Source organism: Periophthalmus magnuspinnatus, chromosome 6 (genome assembly GCF_009829125.3).
Source record: "Periophthalmus magnuspinnatus isolate fPerMag1 chromosome 6, fPerMag1.2.pri, whole genome shotgun sequence".
NCBI lineage: Eukaryota > Metazoa > Chordata > Actinopteri > Gobiiformes > Gobiidae > Periophthalmus > Periophthalmus magnuspinnatus.
The window spans coordinates 22,299,215-22,316,702 of NC_047131.1; the positions used below are offsets into that span (position 1 = coordinate 22,299,215).

Genomic DNA, 17,488 nt, shown 5'->3' on the forward strand with positions numbered 1-17,488 from the left:
TAGGCCTTTTAGGTTTAAACTTACTCTATTTCTGCATTGAAACTGCAACCCAAATGAGATTTATGTGAGGTCCATTCTGTTTTCTGATGGGATCATCTTTTTGAGAACCAAAACACAAAATTTAACATAAACACAGCGCTGTGAAAGAGTATTATCCCCCTTATAGATTTCTTACTTTTTCTGCACCTTTGTTACTCTTAGCCAGTTCAATCAAGCAAACGTAAATATTAGACAAAGATAACTCACAAGTATCCACAAAATGTAGTTTTAAGTGCCGATTTTATTTATTAAGGGGAAAAAAGACATCTGAACCTACATGGCCCATGTGAAAAAATAATTGCCCCCTAAACCTAATAACTGGTTGAACCACCCTTAGCAGCAACAACTGCAGTCAAGCGTTTGTAATAACCGGCAATGAGTCTTTCACATTGTTGTGGAGGAATTTTGGCCCACTCTTTGCAGAATTGTTTTAAATCAGCTATGTTGGATGGTTTCCAAGCATGAACCACCTTTTAAGGTCATGCCACAGCATCTTTATTGGGTTCAAGTTGGACTTTGACTAGACCACTCCAAAACCCTAATTTTGTTTTTTTTTAAGCCATTCAGAAGTGGACTTGCTGGATCATTGTCATTGTCCTGCTGCAGAACCCAAATGCACTTCAGTTTGAGGTCACAAACTGATGGCCGGACATTCTCCTTCAGGATTTGTTGGTAGGCAGCAGAGTTCATGATTCCTTCAACCACAGCAAGTTGTCCAGGCCCTGAAGCAGCAAAGCAGCTCCAAACCATGACACTACCTCCACATTTCACTGTTGGCATGATGTTCTTTTTATCAAATGCTCTGTTCATTTTACACAAGATGTAACGGGATGCACTCCTTCCAAAAAGTTCAACTTTTGTTTTATCAGTGTACAGAATATTTTCCCAAAAGCTTTGGGACTCTCCCACCTTCCAAACATCTATGAGCTAGTAACGTATAGCCCCCCAAAAATGTGATACTTAAAACCCATAAGAACCCACGGTGACACCAGTGTAACAAGCACTTTGCAGAAATGTGTTCTATGTGGTCCACGTGGTCTGTGGTATATCCCACATAATCTTCCTTTAAGGAAAAATGGGTCCGAGTTCTTATGGGTTAATTACATTTTTTTCAGCCTTTTAATATTTTCACATCTCTTTAATTGCATGAACTTTCTTTCGGAAATGCAACATATGAGACAGACCTACATAGCTTAATTATTAATATAATTTAAATCTCACAAGCCTAGCTATCTCACGTCTCTGCTTTCAAATAAAAAGTATAATAGGCTAATTATAATCATAAAACCATAATATGAACTGGGAGAATGTTCATCATAATTCATCATGACCAAAGGAGCAAACTACATGAGATTGCTCTAAAGATCAACTGGGACATTGGAGGAGGTCAGAGGGTGCCTATTGATGATCACTGCCATATAAAGTCTATAAACTTAAAGGTTTATGGTGGTGAACATCTTCTGCAATTAGTTATACTCTTCTCAAAGCTTATAAATGCATCTAGGCCTATGTCTCATCAGACTCAAACATGGAGATATTTCGGCGTTTGCAGTTGTCGTGACTCACTCCCATGGTAAATGTCACCACTGCGCTCCTCTATGTGGGAAGATCTGAAGTCACAGTCCCCACCGGCTACAGACAGTGTGTTTGCTTCCATCTAGTGGCGAGGCAGTGTAACTCGCATCACCTCAGAGTAGGAGGGGAGTAACGTAACAGAATATGCCATGCCATCGCACCACCTGACAACACAATAGCGAGGGTCTTATAGGGTATTTTTTAATTCATGGGAAGTGATATAGCCTGTGCGTTTTGTTTTAATCTTGCACATTAAGCAGACAGACAATGATAACAAATTAGAGAGGTGAGGCAGCGTGCGCGTGGTGCAACATTATAAATCAGAGCGCAGCAACAGGTAGAGTGGCTTTTACATTCCTTAGCCTGAAAAACAACAACGCGTCCGTTCCCAGGAGAGGTACGGAAGTTGACTTATGTCGTTTTATAGGCTACATGTGTTTAAATCGCCGACAGCTCTGGTAGTCTACATGACTGCACCGTGGTGGCTTCTTTGGCTTTGAACTGACAGCTCCTATCTGCATTCAGCACCCAGTCATCATCATCATGCAAAAGGGTCACAGGAGACAGGTATGTGAAGTTATTTTACAGTGCACAGCAAAAATAAATGGTTTATTCTTACAGGCTGGCTCATATAGTGCGATATTTATGTTGTCCTCATTTAGCTTTTTGTGTGGACTGAGCTAGCCAGCTGCATTTTGCCATATACGATCAATATTTTAAACATTTTACGCACGCATCTTGTTTCATATTCTTCACCACGCCTATCTCTCTAGTCTTGGCTTGTATTTAGGCAGGCTGGACTGGCAGAAAGCTCATGCCATGTTGTGTAGTCAGTTTTGGGTTGGCTGTTTTTGTGGTGAGAGTCCTCATTGTGAGTCAGGTGCACTGGGGTTTCTCACACAGGCACACCTCCCAAATGAATGGTTTGTTTATTTCTCTTAAGGCAAGGTTAAAAAAAATTGCTCATTCACCTGTCCTGAAATATTGAATGAGTCCTAATCTTTTATGCTTTTCTGTTTTAAAGCCCAGTATTGAATTCCTGGAGTTGATGGGAGTCGTGAAAGAGAATGGCAGTGATCAGACGCCCTTTCCTCCTGTGGTATGATGTGTTAATTCATTCATTTGATTTCACAAGCCCACTCAATAAATAGACACATGTAATAAAAGGCAAATTTATTTCTACTCAAAGCACACTCCGCTCTCATATGACTACGTGCTGGTCGCCAAAACACTGGAAAACCAAGAGACACACGCCTACAAGAAACAGACAAAATTTATTGAAGAGTTGAAAAAGAAGAATCTTAAAGTTACAGTGAGTATTGTGTAAAGATGAATGGACAGAAGATAATACAAAGATCTAACTGTGCTGATGCTTCCATTTTGTTAGAAAATTATAGATGAGGATCTGGTCTTTTATGGGATTCAAGCACCAAAAGAGATTTTTGATAGGTACAGGTATCTGCTGAAAGTGTCTGACGCCTGTAACTGGAGCTCAGACCAAAACAATGTGTCCCTCAGCACCAGGTAAACTGTCACATATTAAGTTCGAGCTGCCTTTTAAATAATCGCGGTATTATAATTAAACTCAACCTAAGTGATCCTTTTGTTTTTCAGGATAAGGATCGTCCATTTCATTCTGAACCACACTGAACTGCCTCAAACTGGAGGTGTGAACACTCAGACACAATGTAAATAGTTTGCCAACTAAGAAATGTTTCATGTTTTGTTTTCCTCAGAGGGCATACGAGATCTAATGAAGATGAAGATTTTTGAGGCAAAATTCTGTTTACATGAGGTAAATACTACATAATCTTTACATAGACAACAAGGTTACAATTAGAGATAAGACAAAGATAGTGACAATGTGGTATTACATATTAAACTTGACCTACATACATATTTGTGTGAACTGTGAAACTTGGCACAGCCCCTGTTAGGCAACGCACAAGTGTCTGAAGTATTTCAAGAACAAAGGCTGAGTAACATTAACATGACTAATGCAGAGTGAGGTGGCTTTCTGAACATCTACCTTAAATGGACATATTTTAAGTTTTATGTATAAAAGGATTAGTACTTCAGTTGTATAAATGATGTGGGTGATTTGTGTTTTTGTGTCAGAAAAAGAAACAAAGGGAGCTGAAGGAAAGCTGGGCTCGATGGACAGCCTGTCTCCAAGGGCAACCCATAACTGCTGTCAGGTTCGCACTGCAATGCACTATCCAGTTATTATGTTTCTCACCAGAATTGTCGTTATTATGGCAATAATTCTCTCCATTTATGACACTGTGAAGCACTCTCAAGTATTGACAGCAGCCAATATTTGAGCACCCGCCCACTACTTTTTGCAGCCATTGCTCTTAGAATGATGCTCGACTCAGTTGTGGTGTGCAACATAAACAAGTGCAGATTTTTTTTCCATTTCCATTTGACAGTTTGTGTAAATAAGAAATACGGTCACTGAAAGCAACTAGATCATATGAAGTATATTTTTTAACTGCTTACACGGTGGTTTCTCTATCTGAACCATGAGGCATTAATGTGTGAAACAAAAGAAGTACTGTGCCCATTCAAAAGATGTATAGATGCAATCAGATATCCTGCAATTATGTGTTTTGTTTATTAACGTGTATGTGTATTTTAGAAACTACTTTGGGGAGAAAGTGGCCCTGTACTACCTGTGGCTGGGCTGGTACACATATTTGCTCATCCCACCTGCTGTCATTGGGCTCATTGTGTTCCTCTATGGCTTGGCCTTCTTCAACACTTCACCCTTAATGTAAGAAATGATGGGTCCATACATTATTACACCTTTGTGAAAGTTTTGTTTTAAGATAGTCTTCCTTTGTAGAAAGGAGGTGTGTGAGTCAGACACAGTCATGTGTCCACTTTGTGACAAAAGATGTAAAGTTTGGATGCTCTCTGAAACCTGCACTTATGCCAAGGTATGTGTCTCTATGTTCTAAGATATTACTATAGTTTATATTAAGTACAAAACAAGTTCCTAGTATCACTACCAATTACTACTACAACCATGTGCTCATGTTATTATACACTTGTTGCCGCTGCTAATACTACAGAGGCGATGACTAACCAAACTGTGCACAGATTTCTTGTTATAGGCCATTTCAATGTGTTTTGTATTTGTAAAGAGGGGCACTGCTAAGTCATTACTACATGGCTCAGAGAGGGTTTAGCCTTTGTATAATGTCACAGTATCTGGACGTGTTCTTGTTTACCTTTGGTTTAGTATCTGTTTTGTTATTCAGTAATTTGTTTATTCCACTTACTGCTGTTTAGGTTGTTTAAACAAAAAAATAACACACTTGGGTTTGAATATTGATTGTACAAAGTTTTACTCTTATAAAAATCTAAAAATCATAACAAAATGGTATCTAAAATGTACTTTTTTAGGTGACACTTCTGTTTGACAATAATGGAACTGTGCTCTTTGCAATGTTCATGGCAATTTGGGGTAAGTTTCTTTCATTTTAAATCATTTTCTGGGAATAAAACATTTTGGCCTCGAGTTTTTATATTATGTCTGGGTGTAATAGCACCCAGCTGACGCCACTCAGACAAGTTTCTGATGACTATATTTTCATCTTGGGCCATCTGTTATTGGACGTGGTCCAGCAAACCTCCGGCTGTATTTTAAATAGACATATTTTTTTATTTAATACAATTTCAATATTCAGTATTTGTAGAGGAAATTTGATATAGCAGTAGCTTAATTGGTAGAGCAGTCAGATCCACAGACTCACGGGTTTCAGGCATGAAAAAACAGACAATTACAAATGCTGAATGATCAAAATGTTTGAATTAAGGTCGATTTTAATCACAGAAGTATATTTCTTGCTATATTTCACAGCAACTCTGTTTCTTGAATTTTGGAAGAGACATCGTGCGTCTTATGTCTGTGAATGGAAAGTGTCAGACTGGTCAGAAGAGGAGGTATGACCACTATCTGTGTGTGTACCTCTACTCATATTTATCTGCGTCTATCTCATTTATGACATAAATGTAAATACAATGTTGTAATATAATTCTAGGAGGAACTGATCCTGCAAATTGTGAACAATGTTAACTGTGAACCCCGAAAGTACAAGCACTCTTACCTGCGAAGTACGTTGGTTTTGATCTGCGTGACAATAATGGTTGGTGACATATGATTTTTATGTAATTAACGTGGTCTAAGTTGATTGCCTTTGGAAAGTTCTAGCAATAATTTGTTGCGTTTAATGTTGGTTTTCCTCAGATTCTGGTCATCATTGGTCTGACTCACGCCTTAGTGGTTTTTCGAGTTATCGCAGCTGTGTTATTGGCTGAAGGATCATGGGAATTTCTGAGCACTCACTCCAACAGTGGGGCCATGATGTTGGGGGCTCTTTTTCATTATGTCATTATTATTGTCATGACAAGGGTATGCAAGACTTTCAATATTTCACAAAATACATAAAATAATAATTATAATTATAATATTTTTCTATATCTTTTTGCAGATAAACAGGATTGTAGCGATGAAACTGTGTGAATTAGGTAAATTAGTTAAATATCTTAATGCTTGTCTGAATACTATGAATTGTCAAGATTACCCCAAAAACTACTAAATTAAGGTGTTTTTTTGTTTTGTTTTTTTGTTAGTTGTGTCCACCCTATACACTACTGTGTTAATTGTGCAAATTTGTAACATTAAATAATGTTTAATGCTACCATCTACTGGACACATTGTGGCAATTTGTATCGTATTTTACAGAGAAAACCAGATCATTTGCTGAAACTGAAAGAAGCTTCACCATCAAGATGTTCACCTTCCAGTTCTTCACCTATTTCTCCTCACTCATTTATGTGGCATTTTTTCTTGGCAGGTGAGGATTTTAAATGAACAATCTGCTTATATATGCTTATTCTTTATTCTCAAATCTATTCATTGCCAGAATAAATGGTCATCCTGGTGGTTATGTGCGCATAGCAGGAAGATGGAGACTTGAAGAGGTAACTAAACACAAAAAAAAAAAAAGTTTTGTGTTTTTATGGTTGTAGGGTTTGAATTTTTATGTCCCCCTGTTTGCAGTGTCACCCCAGTGGATGTCTGACTGACTTGTTCATCCAAATGGCAATTATAATGGTACTGAAGCAGACCATTAGCAATGTCTTTGAATTCACTGGCCCGTAAGTCCTGTATTTTATATCCTTTTTACTTAATTACTGTAATAAGTGGTTTGATATGTTTGTCAGGTGGTTTTCGCGCTGGTTGAAGAGGAGAAGAACAAAGAAGCTGCAGAGGAAATGTGGCCACTGTTATCACAAAGATGACACCATGGACTCTGGGTCTGAACTGTGTGAAAGCTGCAAGCTTCGAGACTGGCTCAGCAACTACCGCCTCAATGATGTCGACTCATTCAGCCTTTTCAATGAGTTTCTGGAAATGGGTATGCAAACAAAAATCTGACCAAAAAATATCTATATGTATAATCTAATGATGTTTCTTGCATTATTTTTTTTATAGTGATCCAATTCAGCTTCACCACTATTTTTGTGGCTGCATTTCCTCTTGCGCCTCTACTTGCACTCCTCAATAACATCATAGAGATACGCTTGGATGCTATTAAAATGGTTACTCTAGAGAGAAGACTTGTCCCAAAGAAGACCAATGATATAGGTGAAAAACACCAAACACCACACTTCTATAGGTTTTATATATATGTGTTTCATATGACCTATCTATTACATTCCCGATATAGCACAGGTTTTGATTTTAGTGCAGTTTTGTTCAGATTAATTATCAGATACTGTCTGCCTAATCCCTCAATCATCCAGGTATGATCTACTGTAAAATAAATTTTTAAATACATTTTAAAAACGTGTTGTTTTTTTTTTTAGTGAAAGCCTAATATTGTTATTGGAGTTTGAGAATCATATGCATTTTTGTTTTCAAGCTAAAGGTATTTTCTTTGCTTGCTGCTTATCACCAGGTGTATGGATAGATGTGTTAGAAGCTATTGGAGTTTTAGCTGTCATTGCAAATGGACTGGTCATTGGAGTGTCGTCAGACTTCATCCCCCGACTGGTGTATCGTTACCTCTATGGTCCCTGCGCTAATGGAACAGCAACAGATACTGAGTAAATAGTAATTAATTTGATCATTTGAATAAATAAACAGTTTACTTTACATAAATACGTGTCTTTTTGCAGTTGTATGGAGGGATACATAAACAACACCCTTTCTATAGCATACGTGAATGACCAGAACATACACAATGAGTTCTCAGCAAGTCAGATGGAGACCCCTAGTGGGATGAATGCCTCATACTGCAGGTATGCTTTTGTCCTCTTCTTTAGTCCTGCATACAAAACATTGAAAGGCAAAAAAACTACACTACATTTTATTGGAAATAATTGCTTGCATTTGTTTTGCTGAAATTTTTTTTTTAAATATGCAAAAATGTTGGTCACTTTTGTTATAGCTATAAAGACCATCGGAATGATGAGGACTACAGTCTGACCCCACAGTTCTGGTTAATTTTAGCAGTGCGATTTGCATTTGTCATCTTATTTGAGGTAAGTAATCTTTGTATTAATTTTTTTCTGTTAAAACCTGATCCAGACCACAACATACTCTGTGAGCTCATATCACATTCTTTACATTGTCTTGTGTCTTTGCAGCATGTTCTCGTCATCTGTAAATTCATCGCAGCCTGGTTCATTCCGAGTGCTCCTATGGAAGTAAAAAATGACAAATTGTTTGATAAACTCAACCGACTGAAAGAGGAACTCAAGTAGGTTACATATAACTCACATACTACACTGTTATTGATTATTCTAAGTAATTCTGCTGGACTTTTAATTCTTCTTTCATCTTTTAGGTCATTTGAAGCATAACAGCCTTATGAGCCTTTTGCCTTGTGCACAGTGACAGTCAGTGGAAAATCCGTGGTTGGGCAGTGAAGTATTCACAGTGTCCTGGGTTACAATCCAATATTAAATACAGGCGGACTCACAGTAGACTCACATTGTGAAACACTCAAGACACACTTACACTGTATTAAGTGCTCAGCGACAGCTTTGGACAGGGCAAATGTACACTTTTTCAAGGCTGCAATGATTGTATACTGCTGAATCCCTATACTCTGTAATGTGCTTTCTGAAGGTCTACATTTTTATACTGCTCTTGCACTGTACATTATTACAGTACTGCCTTATATAGTTTGAACCCTGTGATAAAGTGTCATTACTGCGCATGTCAAGCAATGTAATCTACTGAACTATGTTTTTTTTGTTTTTGTTTATATTATTTAAAGAATATGTTGATTAAAGATACATGTCCTGATCATTGTTCACATCACATATTAGAGATTATTGGCATTTGGTGTGTATTTATACATACCACCAGCATTTACATATCCAAGCTGAAGAGGAAGAAGTGTATAGCCAGAAATGCTTTGAGAAGGTGCAGCTTATATAAAAGAATAGCTTTCTCTTAGTGCCCACAGTTTACTATCTAAACAGGTGAAAGCTGACGCGCTGTCACGTGATCACGCAGAGCCAATAGATTAAGTTTCGGCACTTTTCAGGTAAATATATGAAAGTGGAGGCTGGTGTCCTTGTAGTTGTCGTCTAGTAGGCACGCACAGGTGTTATAACATTTAGGCTTTGTTAACGCGTTATTACAAGAAAAGGGATGATTTAACTACCTCCAACTTTCACTTAAAGACTAAGGAGGCGTCCTTATGGCTCTCAGGTTAGCCGTCTTCTTTCTGCTGTGCACCGCCTTATCTGACACGTCCTCTCTGGTAGTCGGTAAGGAAATTAGTTCATTTATTTGATTGTAAGGATATTTGCCTTGAGACAAAGATTTTAGCCAAACGTATTTTTGTAAATTATTATGTTATTCCCATGATCCATTTGTAAACATCATAAGTGGACTCCGGGATGCAACTTGACCTGTGTAAATAGGCTATTAGGTCGGTCCCATGTGGCTCGTGCGTGCAGTCACACAATCTGTCGCACAGTCACATGCTGTTGCTTAGTAACCAGTCCCAGACTTTAGACCCGGGTCTACTGCAGTCTTCAGTGTTTGAAGGAAAAACAGAGAAATAAAAGACTAGATACTGGACACAAGTGCGAGTGTAAACTGTGCCGTACACGCAGCAGGTTCAGCCGGTTGTTGGTTTTGGTCATGCGCATACGCAAACTTGAATCCTCACGCTATACTTTTACTTATATTGTTATTGTGTTATTACTATCATGACATCTACTATACTATACTAACCAATTTATCTAAGTTATTATAACCAGACATGTTTGACAGAGTGTAATCAACTCTGTCAATAAAAATACATTCTTTTGTCTTTATTTTTTGTGTAAGTCGCTGTTGAGTGCGACCTGCTGTATGGAGCTGAACAGTGACAGCCCGCTCAGGGTCCGGAAGCAAAATGTACATTTATTTATCCCATTGAAAAATTTAAATATTAAGAGTTCAAAGGCATCCCGGAGGCTAACCAGCTACGTGGTAAGTAATGTCCATAACGCGGTTGTTTTAAGTCCAAAAAGGCCCTTCAAAATGCGAGATTTTGGAAAATGGTTTAATAACTTCGCGGTTTATAAAGTTTCAGAAGCAGATCAAAAAATAAAATTATAAGTCTTGTGGTCATTAGTTACCACGTAGCTTATTTATTTATTTAATTTAATTTAGTTTTTTTCCGGAAAGTCAATGAGAAAAATTAATGGGAAGTTTATTTCCGGAACTGCGGGGTGGGCGGTCACTGTTGAGCTCCATAGAAAGCTGCCTATTCAAAGGTTCTGTACTCAACAGCTTTATGCAAATAGCATGAGCCGAATTAGGAAGTGTAGGGAATATTTACATAGGCCTAGAGCATGTGCTGATGTTGCTTTCATTTTGCGTTTACTTATATCTGTTTTTAGCCCAAAGCTGTGTGGATCGTGGAGAGGTGAGGGAGCAGGTGCTGTTTGCTGGAGACCAGTTCCCCTCATACCGTCTACAGTGTGCTCTAGATCCCTCTCCACAGTTAACATGGCTCAAAGACTGTGTGCAGCTGGACTCTCAAATGAACTCCTACCTGGAGTTCCTCACATTGAAAGTGGAAGAACAGGGAAACTACACCTGTGTGAACAATAACTCAGCATCATATACAGTTAGACTGATTATTAAGGGTGAGCATTGGTAAAGTGTATTTAAGTATAGGGTTGGGCACTGTTAATATCTTTAGCTTATCTAAACAATACCTGAACAATAGTTGTTGTTTTTTTTTCCTTCCTCTGGTAACTACTTATGTTCTGTTAATGATTATCTAGATTCTTGCCTTGGATACTGTCTTGTACCTTTTTAGTATCAATAGCACCAGTAGTTATTTTTTCATTAGTTCTCAAAATTTTCACAGCAGCCTACCACTTAAGAAAATATTGTCCTTCCAAGTATCACCAGATCTAAACCAGGTCTAAAACAGATCTATAATTTCTTCAATAGTTATAAACAAGGACTGGCCCAAAGGAGTACACAAATACAGATTAATTTGAGCCATAAACAAAGTAATGTTTGTTTATGACTTTAACATTGGAGAAACTAAACAGCCACTCAATAAGAGAATGTACTAACACCATCGCGAGAGCTCCTCTGGGCCCCAGTCCACCGTACATCTCCACCTTAAAGCCATTAACTACTCTCTTGAAGATAGTGAGGTACAGATCTTAGCCAGAGAAAAGAAATGGTATGAGGGGAGTTAAAGAAGCAATTTTTGCTTGGAAAGACAGTCCTTTCTTGAACAGGAATGGTGGCCTTAGATGTCATCTATCTCCCATCTATAACTCCATCCTCAGACCCAAAGCAAACAAAGGAAATAAAGAGAGCATTAGAGCTAGCCAGAATGCCAATAGGTGTGAAAAACACTCATTAAGAGTTGTATGAATATGCTAATACTAAGCATGTCTCATGCACAGTGCACACTTAATGTAGCTCATAGATCAGGGGTGGGCAAATGTTTTGACACACGGGCCACAATGGGTTCTAAAATCTGACAGCGGGACTGGCCCAGGATATATATGTATATATTACATTAGAGATTTGGCCTGTAACATGCAAAGCATGAATATGCAAGGCTCATTGTACAAATTGTTTTCCAAATGCATTAATTAAATCTGCAAATTGGCTGCCAACCTCATAGCCGCCCGTTCCTGTGTTGACTGCTTGCTAGCATAGTTGGCATGCTTCTAGCAAAGTGACGGCTGATACTCTACTCTTTGAAAACCGTGAAGTTTCTTGGCATATTAGGCATTCAGCCTTTGATCAGACTTAAGTGAAAAAGTATTTTGTTGTCCACCCCATATTAAACACCCAGCACTCACTATCCACTTTTCTTTTCTTTGAAGAGCTAATTTTTGCAGAAGGGCTAATAAGAGAATAAGAGAGTAATGCCAACAAGGTTGATGTAGCTGAAGTGTGCCATCTTTTGGGGAAACATTGACATTACAGGGGAAAGATAAATTGAACAAGGTTTACCCTTGCCTATTTTAATATAATTTGGTCACGTTCCCCGGGCCGGATTAATAAGTCCAAAGCGCCGTGTGTGGCCCCCGGACCGTACCTTGACCAATAGACCTAGCCTACAAACAGAAACTGTTAACAAAAGCTGTTTCCAGTTTCAGTATAGTTACCTCCTCCTCCTCCCTTCAGATAGATATAAAGCAGTGTCCACCAGTAATCTGACCATAACTGAAGAAGCGGCTTAGATGAGCAGCGAAACATCTTCACTCCTACAACGTTTTTTCCAGTTGACAGATTTTACTTTTGACTGTTACTTTTAGCTTCAGCAAATAATTTAACTGCGGAGGAATCAGCATTCTAACTGAATAAGCTCACCATATCACAGAAGTATCTTTTAACAGTACCCAGCCCTATTCTAGTATAATATATCTAATCAGCTAAATGTAGGATGAGGGACTTTTTTTTTTTTGTATATGTGAAGCTGTTGTGGTATGTGAGTTAGCTGAAGTTGTGTCCACCTGTGAGAAGGCATTTCGTTTCCACATAGCAGTCTCTGACCAGAACTGGCAGAGCATAAAGGCATCCATTGTACTGAATACAGATAAACCTGGTATGTTCTTACACAGAGAGGAACTGCTCCACAGAGCCAGAGTTCATCCCAGATGGAGGTCCAATGACACTGCAAAGGAGTGTGGGAGCAACAGTTCAAATGAATTGTACAGCTCTGCTCCTCTGGCACCCAAAAGACCCAAATCACTGTAACACCGCCATGCACTGGAGTCAAAATGGACATAATATCACCAACCACCCTCTGCTGCAAATATCCACCTGGTAAAACTATGCTTGCTGAACAGATGGAATCATGGATATATATATATATATATATATATATATATATATATATATATATATATATATATATATATATATATATATATATATATATATATATATATATATATATGTATATATATATATATATGGATATATATATATATATATATATATATATATATATATATATATATATATATATATATATATATATACACACACACACACGCACACAAAAAATGATAAATTGGAAGATCTATTTAAATTGGAAGATCTATTTAATTTTGCAAAAGCCTATATTGAAACAAGTACCAATTTTATACCAATGATAATAACAATGATTTAAACACTAAATATATATATATATATATATATTTTTTTTTATCAGGTCTGTGGGTCCAGGTAAACTGATAGTGAGCAGTCAGCTGGAAATCACACTGGAAAAACATGAAGATTTTGGTCTTTACACCTGCACAGTGAGAAATGCAACCATGACGTTCTCTGTAGAACGTATACAATGTAAGAAAATACTTACTACTATTACTATGTTACTGTATGTTTGGCAAGGAACAAATTACTGTGCACAATTATGTCATGCTCGTTGTGTTTATGAGAAGAATTCTGTCATTGCTGGCATTGATTGATGTAGGGACTAGCACATACTTATCATTTTACGACTGCTCAGTAAGGGAAGTTCATGTCTCATAGGTACGTGTTGTAACTTTATAGCATCTTGGCGGAAAACTAAATCTGATGTTGAAACCACAAGACATGATCAGAGTTGTTCATCCAGACTAAATATGTACTTCTTGGTATGTCTATGTAGTTCACCCAAGCCACACTGCTGCTGTCATTGGAGCTATTGTGGTGCTTGCCTTGCTGGGTATCGCTGCTCTTGTGTACGCCAAGTGTCACCTCAATATCAAAATGTGGTACAAAAACATCTATGGAGACTATGAACTCAGTGGTAAAACTGTAACACCCAGCTCTATTTGTATTTCCATCTATGAAATCACAAATCTTAACCCCTGATTGTTTTTTTATTGTAGATGGGAAGCTCTATGATGCCTACATCTCATATGTGAACAATGATCACGACAGAAAGTTTGTCAATTTTATACTGAAGCCTCATCTTGAGAATAAAAATGGATACAAGGTCCACCTCAATGACAACGATATTCTGCCTGGTGTTGGTAAGTTTGGAAATCTTACATTATTTTGCCTATCTGATAATCATTAATCAGGTTAGGAGGATCAAATGCTACCACCGATTTGTTGATATTGTTCATTTAAAGCTTTTGTACTGAAGTTACAGAAACATCCAGCTCATGGTATTTTTACATTTGCACTTTACTTACCATCATCCTATATTATCAAAAATGGCTAGGCCTAAAACACTTGTTATTTCCTGAACATAGTAATCTTTCCTACCATTTTAAGTAACTGATACATGTGTGTGAAACCAAGACAGTAAGGAATGTGGTGACATATTTTTATCCTTGCTAAATTACACCACTGCATATTTTCAGAGCCGTCTGCTGAACTAATTATGAACATGAGTCGATCCCGGCGTCTCATCATCGTGCTCTCATATGCCTATCTGGAACAAGACTGGTGCACCAACAACTTCAAGTGAGCCTTTGAAAAATGAATATGAGATCTGAAATGTAAGCGATGTACACCACTAGAGGTTACTGTTGTGTTTTTCTCTGTTCAGACAGGGCTTTCAGCACTTGCTGGAGTTGTGTCCACGGCCCATCCTTATTCTACTGGAAGGGCAGAGTAAACGCTTTAGTTCAGAGGTCAAACAGCAGCTGACTGAGCACCAGCACTGCCTCACCATACTCACTTGGAGACACAACTCTGTGGTACAATTGTGTTAAAATGCAATATAATGATTAATTATATTGGTTTAAAACATCATGTTAGAATTTGCCAACAAAGTCCATTGTAAATTCAAAATTAAAGAATGGTCATTACTGGTCCATGCTCAGAAAATTGAAAAGCAGTCAAATTTGTTGTATTACTAATGTAGTTAAGATAGAATAAATAACTACAATCCAGGGATAATTACTGGGGATAATTACTGGATAATTATTTAAAAAAACCAACATAAATTAAAATATGAATCTTGCAAGCTACACAAGTGAATATAAAAGTTTGTAAAGAGTAAGCAAGAATAAAAAAAAATACCTCATTACTTAACAGCTCTGCTAATCAACATGTATGATGATGGTATATATCTTTTGTTAATAATACATTGTACTTGTGCCCCTATAGACTCCATCTTCTGTCTTCTGGAAGGAGCTGTCTCTGGCCATGCCCCGACACCTCTTCTTCCGCAGTGAGTCGTCTGGAGACCCTCAGACTTTGCTCCATGACGATAAGGACCCCATGTTGACCGTGGACCCGGACTACCTGGACTGTCGCTCGGACACAGACCCTGCTGGAGACCTTGGTTAGAGTCACACAGTTATTTACTGTTAAGGGTTAACCAGCATTTATTTGTTATCAGAATAAAACAGAATAATACTATACCGGTTTTACTGCTGATGTAAAAGCAGAAAAAACAAGTTTCAAAGTACATATTAACATTTTGACTTAATTTAACTATTGTTACATTACTACATTACTATAAGCTTTGAAAATAGTCACATGAAACATACTCAGGAATAACATGAAGAAGAGTACATTATAACTTTCTATTGTAAAATACACATAATATGTAAAAGCCCAATTAGGGACGGGTATTAAGAATCAAATAAACATAAATAAAAACTTGAAAATAAAAATATTGATACATGACAGACAGATGAAATAGTAGTAGTAGTACTTCAACATTAGTAATGCATAGATACATAATAACAAACACAGCTACAATCAGTTGAAGAGCTATCAAGTATATTATGTCCCCAAAAATTTAATTATACAAAAATATACTATACAGCGAGTTCTTGAGGTTCAATGGATCAGGTTGGTGTCAGTGTCTTTTTTTCATAAATATGTATTTGGCTATCAGGAAGAACAAATTTGAAGAGAAAAAGTGATGTAGTGATGGATCAGATAATCTCCAAAACTCCTGTAGGGTGTGTTCAGTCTGCAGTGGAATAGGGTGGATGAATCAGTGATGACCCCGGTGAATCACAAAGGGAGAGTGACTTAAGGACTGGGTGATCTAATGATGCAACAGACCAGTGTGTCTAACAGCCTCATATAATATCGCAATAATAATTTGTACAGGTTTCATTTTATGCATGTGGGTATTAGGTTATTTTTGGTTATTTCTGAGAACACTGGGATTTCAACAGTGCAATATTTTGATTAATATTGCAGGGGTGCGCCTCCCTGCCTACAAGGCCATGGTATGCAGAGCTCCGGTGCTCCCTGCACCTTCTGTCTCTGAATCCAAACCAGCTCAAGCTGATGTCGATGTGTCCGACCTTGGATCACGCAATTATGGAGCACGTTCCGACTTCTACTGCTTAGTCACCGAGAATGATGTCTGAGCCAGAATGTTGTGGACCTTTATATGCCATTTTGTTGATTATCTGTAAGAGATTATGCTGTTTTATACACATTTATATTCATGGATGGCTGATTTGAAATGGGTTGTGCATTTTATGATTTTTGATGATCATATGCCTTTCAGGTATTTGTATGTATGTGCGTATGTATGTCCAGGAGAGGGCAGAGTAGTAAAAGAATCTGTAGTTGCCTTATGTTGTTACTTGACAGCGGTAAAAAAAAAAAAAAAGTAGAGATGGACAGTGGCCAGAGAGTCATGCAGCTAATAAGCAGGTAATTGACCCAAGTTTGCATATTAACATTTCATTTGACTTGAGTTAATTGCTAACTACAACTAACTGCTAACTAACTACAGCTTTGAAAATAGGGTCACGCGAAACATACTCAGGAATTATGTGAAGAAGAGGACGTTATAACTTTATGTAATAAAATACACAACACATAATATGTAAAAGCCCAACTAGTGATGGACATTAAGAATTAGCTTGTGAGTTCATGAAACGTTCTTGTTCCTATCAAATAAACCTAATAAAAATAAAAAAAATAAAAACATGAAATAACACAGATTATTTCATTATGTGATTAGAGAGTAGTAGTGTTTCAACATTAATGATGCATAGATACATAATAATAAACACAACTACAATCAGCAAAGAGCCTTCATCTATTTAATCTTCTCAAAAATGAAAAGACTGAACGGACTTGAGCTGTCTTTATTCCAAGCAGCAGAATGCCTGACTCTTTGTAATGTTTGATGAATGTGTAACGCAAATTATAAAGTTTTATGTAAGTAGTTTAACTGTCCTTTTGCAGTTTGTTTTGTTAATTGAATCATTTCAAATCAAACCCTAAATAAAGGCCCATCTGGGAAGCCCATCTGGCAAATTGTGGTATGGCTCTTGTCTGAGCAGGAGCAAATATGTAAACTGGGAGCGGCCCGCATTTCACCACCTTCATGTGAGACCGAGACTGTAAAAGGCAACAGCAGCAAAAGCAGCAACAGGAGAGGAAACTCAA

At 37.5% G+C, this 17,488-nt stretch overlaps 2 protein-coding genes across 2 annotated transcripts; both read left to right on the forward strand.

The window, feature by feature from the left end:
• Window positions 1–1,732: 1,732 nt before the first annotated feature.
• LOC117371940 (anoctamin-9) lies at window positions 1,733–8,940 on the forward strand. The gene is made up of 24 exons (XM_033967613.2): window positions 1,733–2,181; window positions 2,639–2,713; window positions 2,804–2,926; window positions 3,002–3,138; window positions 3,229–3,281; window positions 3,351–3,409; window positions 3,733–3,812; window positions 4,256–4,390; window positions 4,463–4,556; window positions 5,026–5,086; window positions 5,483–5,565; window positions 5,664–5,768; window positions 5,870–6,034; window positions 6,114–6,150; window positions 6,368–6,479; window positions 6,549–6,606; window positions 6,686–6,783; window positions 6,850–7,043; window positions 7,121–7,273; window positions 7,587–7,734; window positions 7,807–7,929; window positions 8,079–8,172; window positions 8,278–8,390; window positions 8,478–8,940. The coding sequence occupies exons 1-24, from the start codon at window positions 2,158–2,160 to the stop codon at window positions 8,491–8,493; spliced, it is 2,340 nt and encodes a 779-aa protein (XP_033823504.2). The 5' UTR covers window positions 1,733–2,157; the 3' UTR covers window positions 8,494–8,940.
• A 226-nt stretch (window positions 8,941–9,166) lies between these two features.
• Window positions 9,167–17,410, forward strand: sigirr (single immunoglobulin and toll-interleukin 1 receptor (TIR) domain). Its single transcript, XM_033967612.2, has 10 exons — window positions 9,167–9,411; window positions 10,537–10,785; window positions 12,739–12,943; window positions 13,335–13,465; window positions 13,773–13,913; window positions 13,996–14,139; window positions 14,476–14,578; window positions 14,664–14,814; window positions 15,227–15,404; window positions 16,280–17,410. Exons 1-10 carry the CDS (start codon window positions 9,342–9,344, stop codon window positions 16,450–16,452), a joined length of 1,545 nt encoding a protein of 514 aa, XP_033823503.1. The 5' UTR covers window positions 9,167–9,341; the 3' UTR covers window positions 16,453–17,410.
• Window positions 17,411–17,488: the final 78 nt, after the last annotated feature.

Excerpts from the sequence above, each read along its gene's own strand:
- sigirr (XM_033967612.2), top strand. The coding sequence starts at position 9,342 with ATGGCTCTCAGGTTAGCCGTCTTCTTTCTGCTGTGCACCGCCTTATCT. Across the intron at positions 13,466-13,772 it reads CTCTGTAGAACGTATACAAT|TTCACCCAAGCCACACTGCT; the intron begins GTAAGAAAATAC and ends ATGTCTATGTAG. Across the intron at positions 15,405-16,279 it reads AGACCCTGCTGGAGACCTTG|GGGTGCGCCTCCCTGCCTAC; the intron begins GTTAGAGTCACA and ends TTAATATTGCAG.
- LOC117371940 (XM_033967613.2), top strand. The coding sequence starts at position 2,158 with ATGCAAAAGGGTCACAGGAGACAG. Across the intron at positions 5,769-5,869 it reads TGATCTGCGTGACAATAATG|ATTCTGGTCATCATTGGTCT; the intron begins GTTGGTGACATA and ends GGTTTTCCTCAG. Across the intron at positions 7,044-7,120 it reads CAATGAGTTTCTGGAAATGG|TGATCCAATTCAGCTTCACC; the intron begins GTATGCAAACAA and ends TTTTTTTTATAG.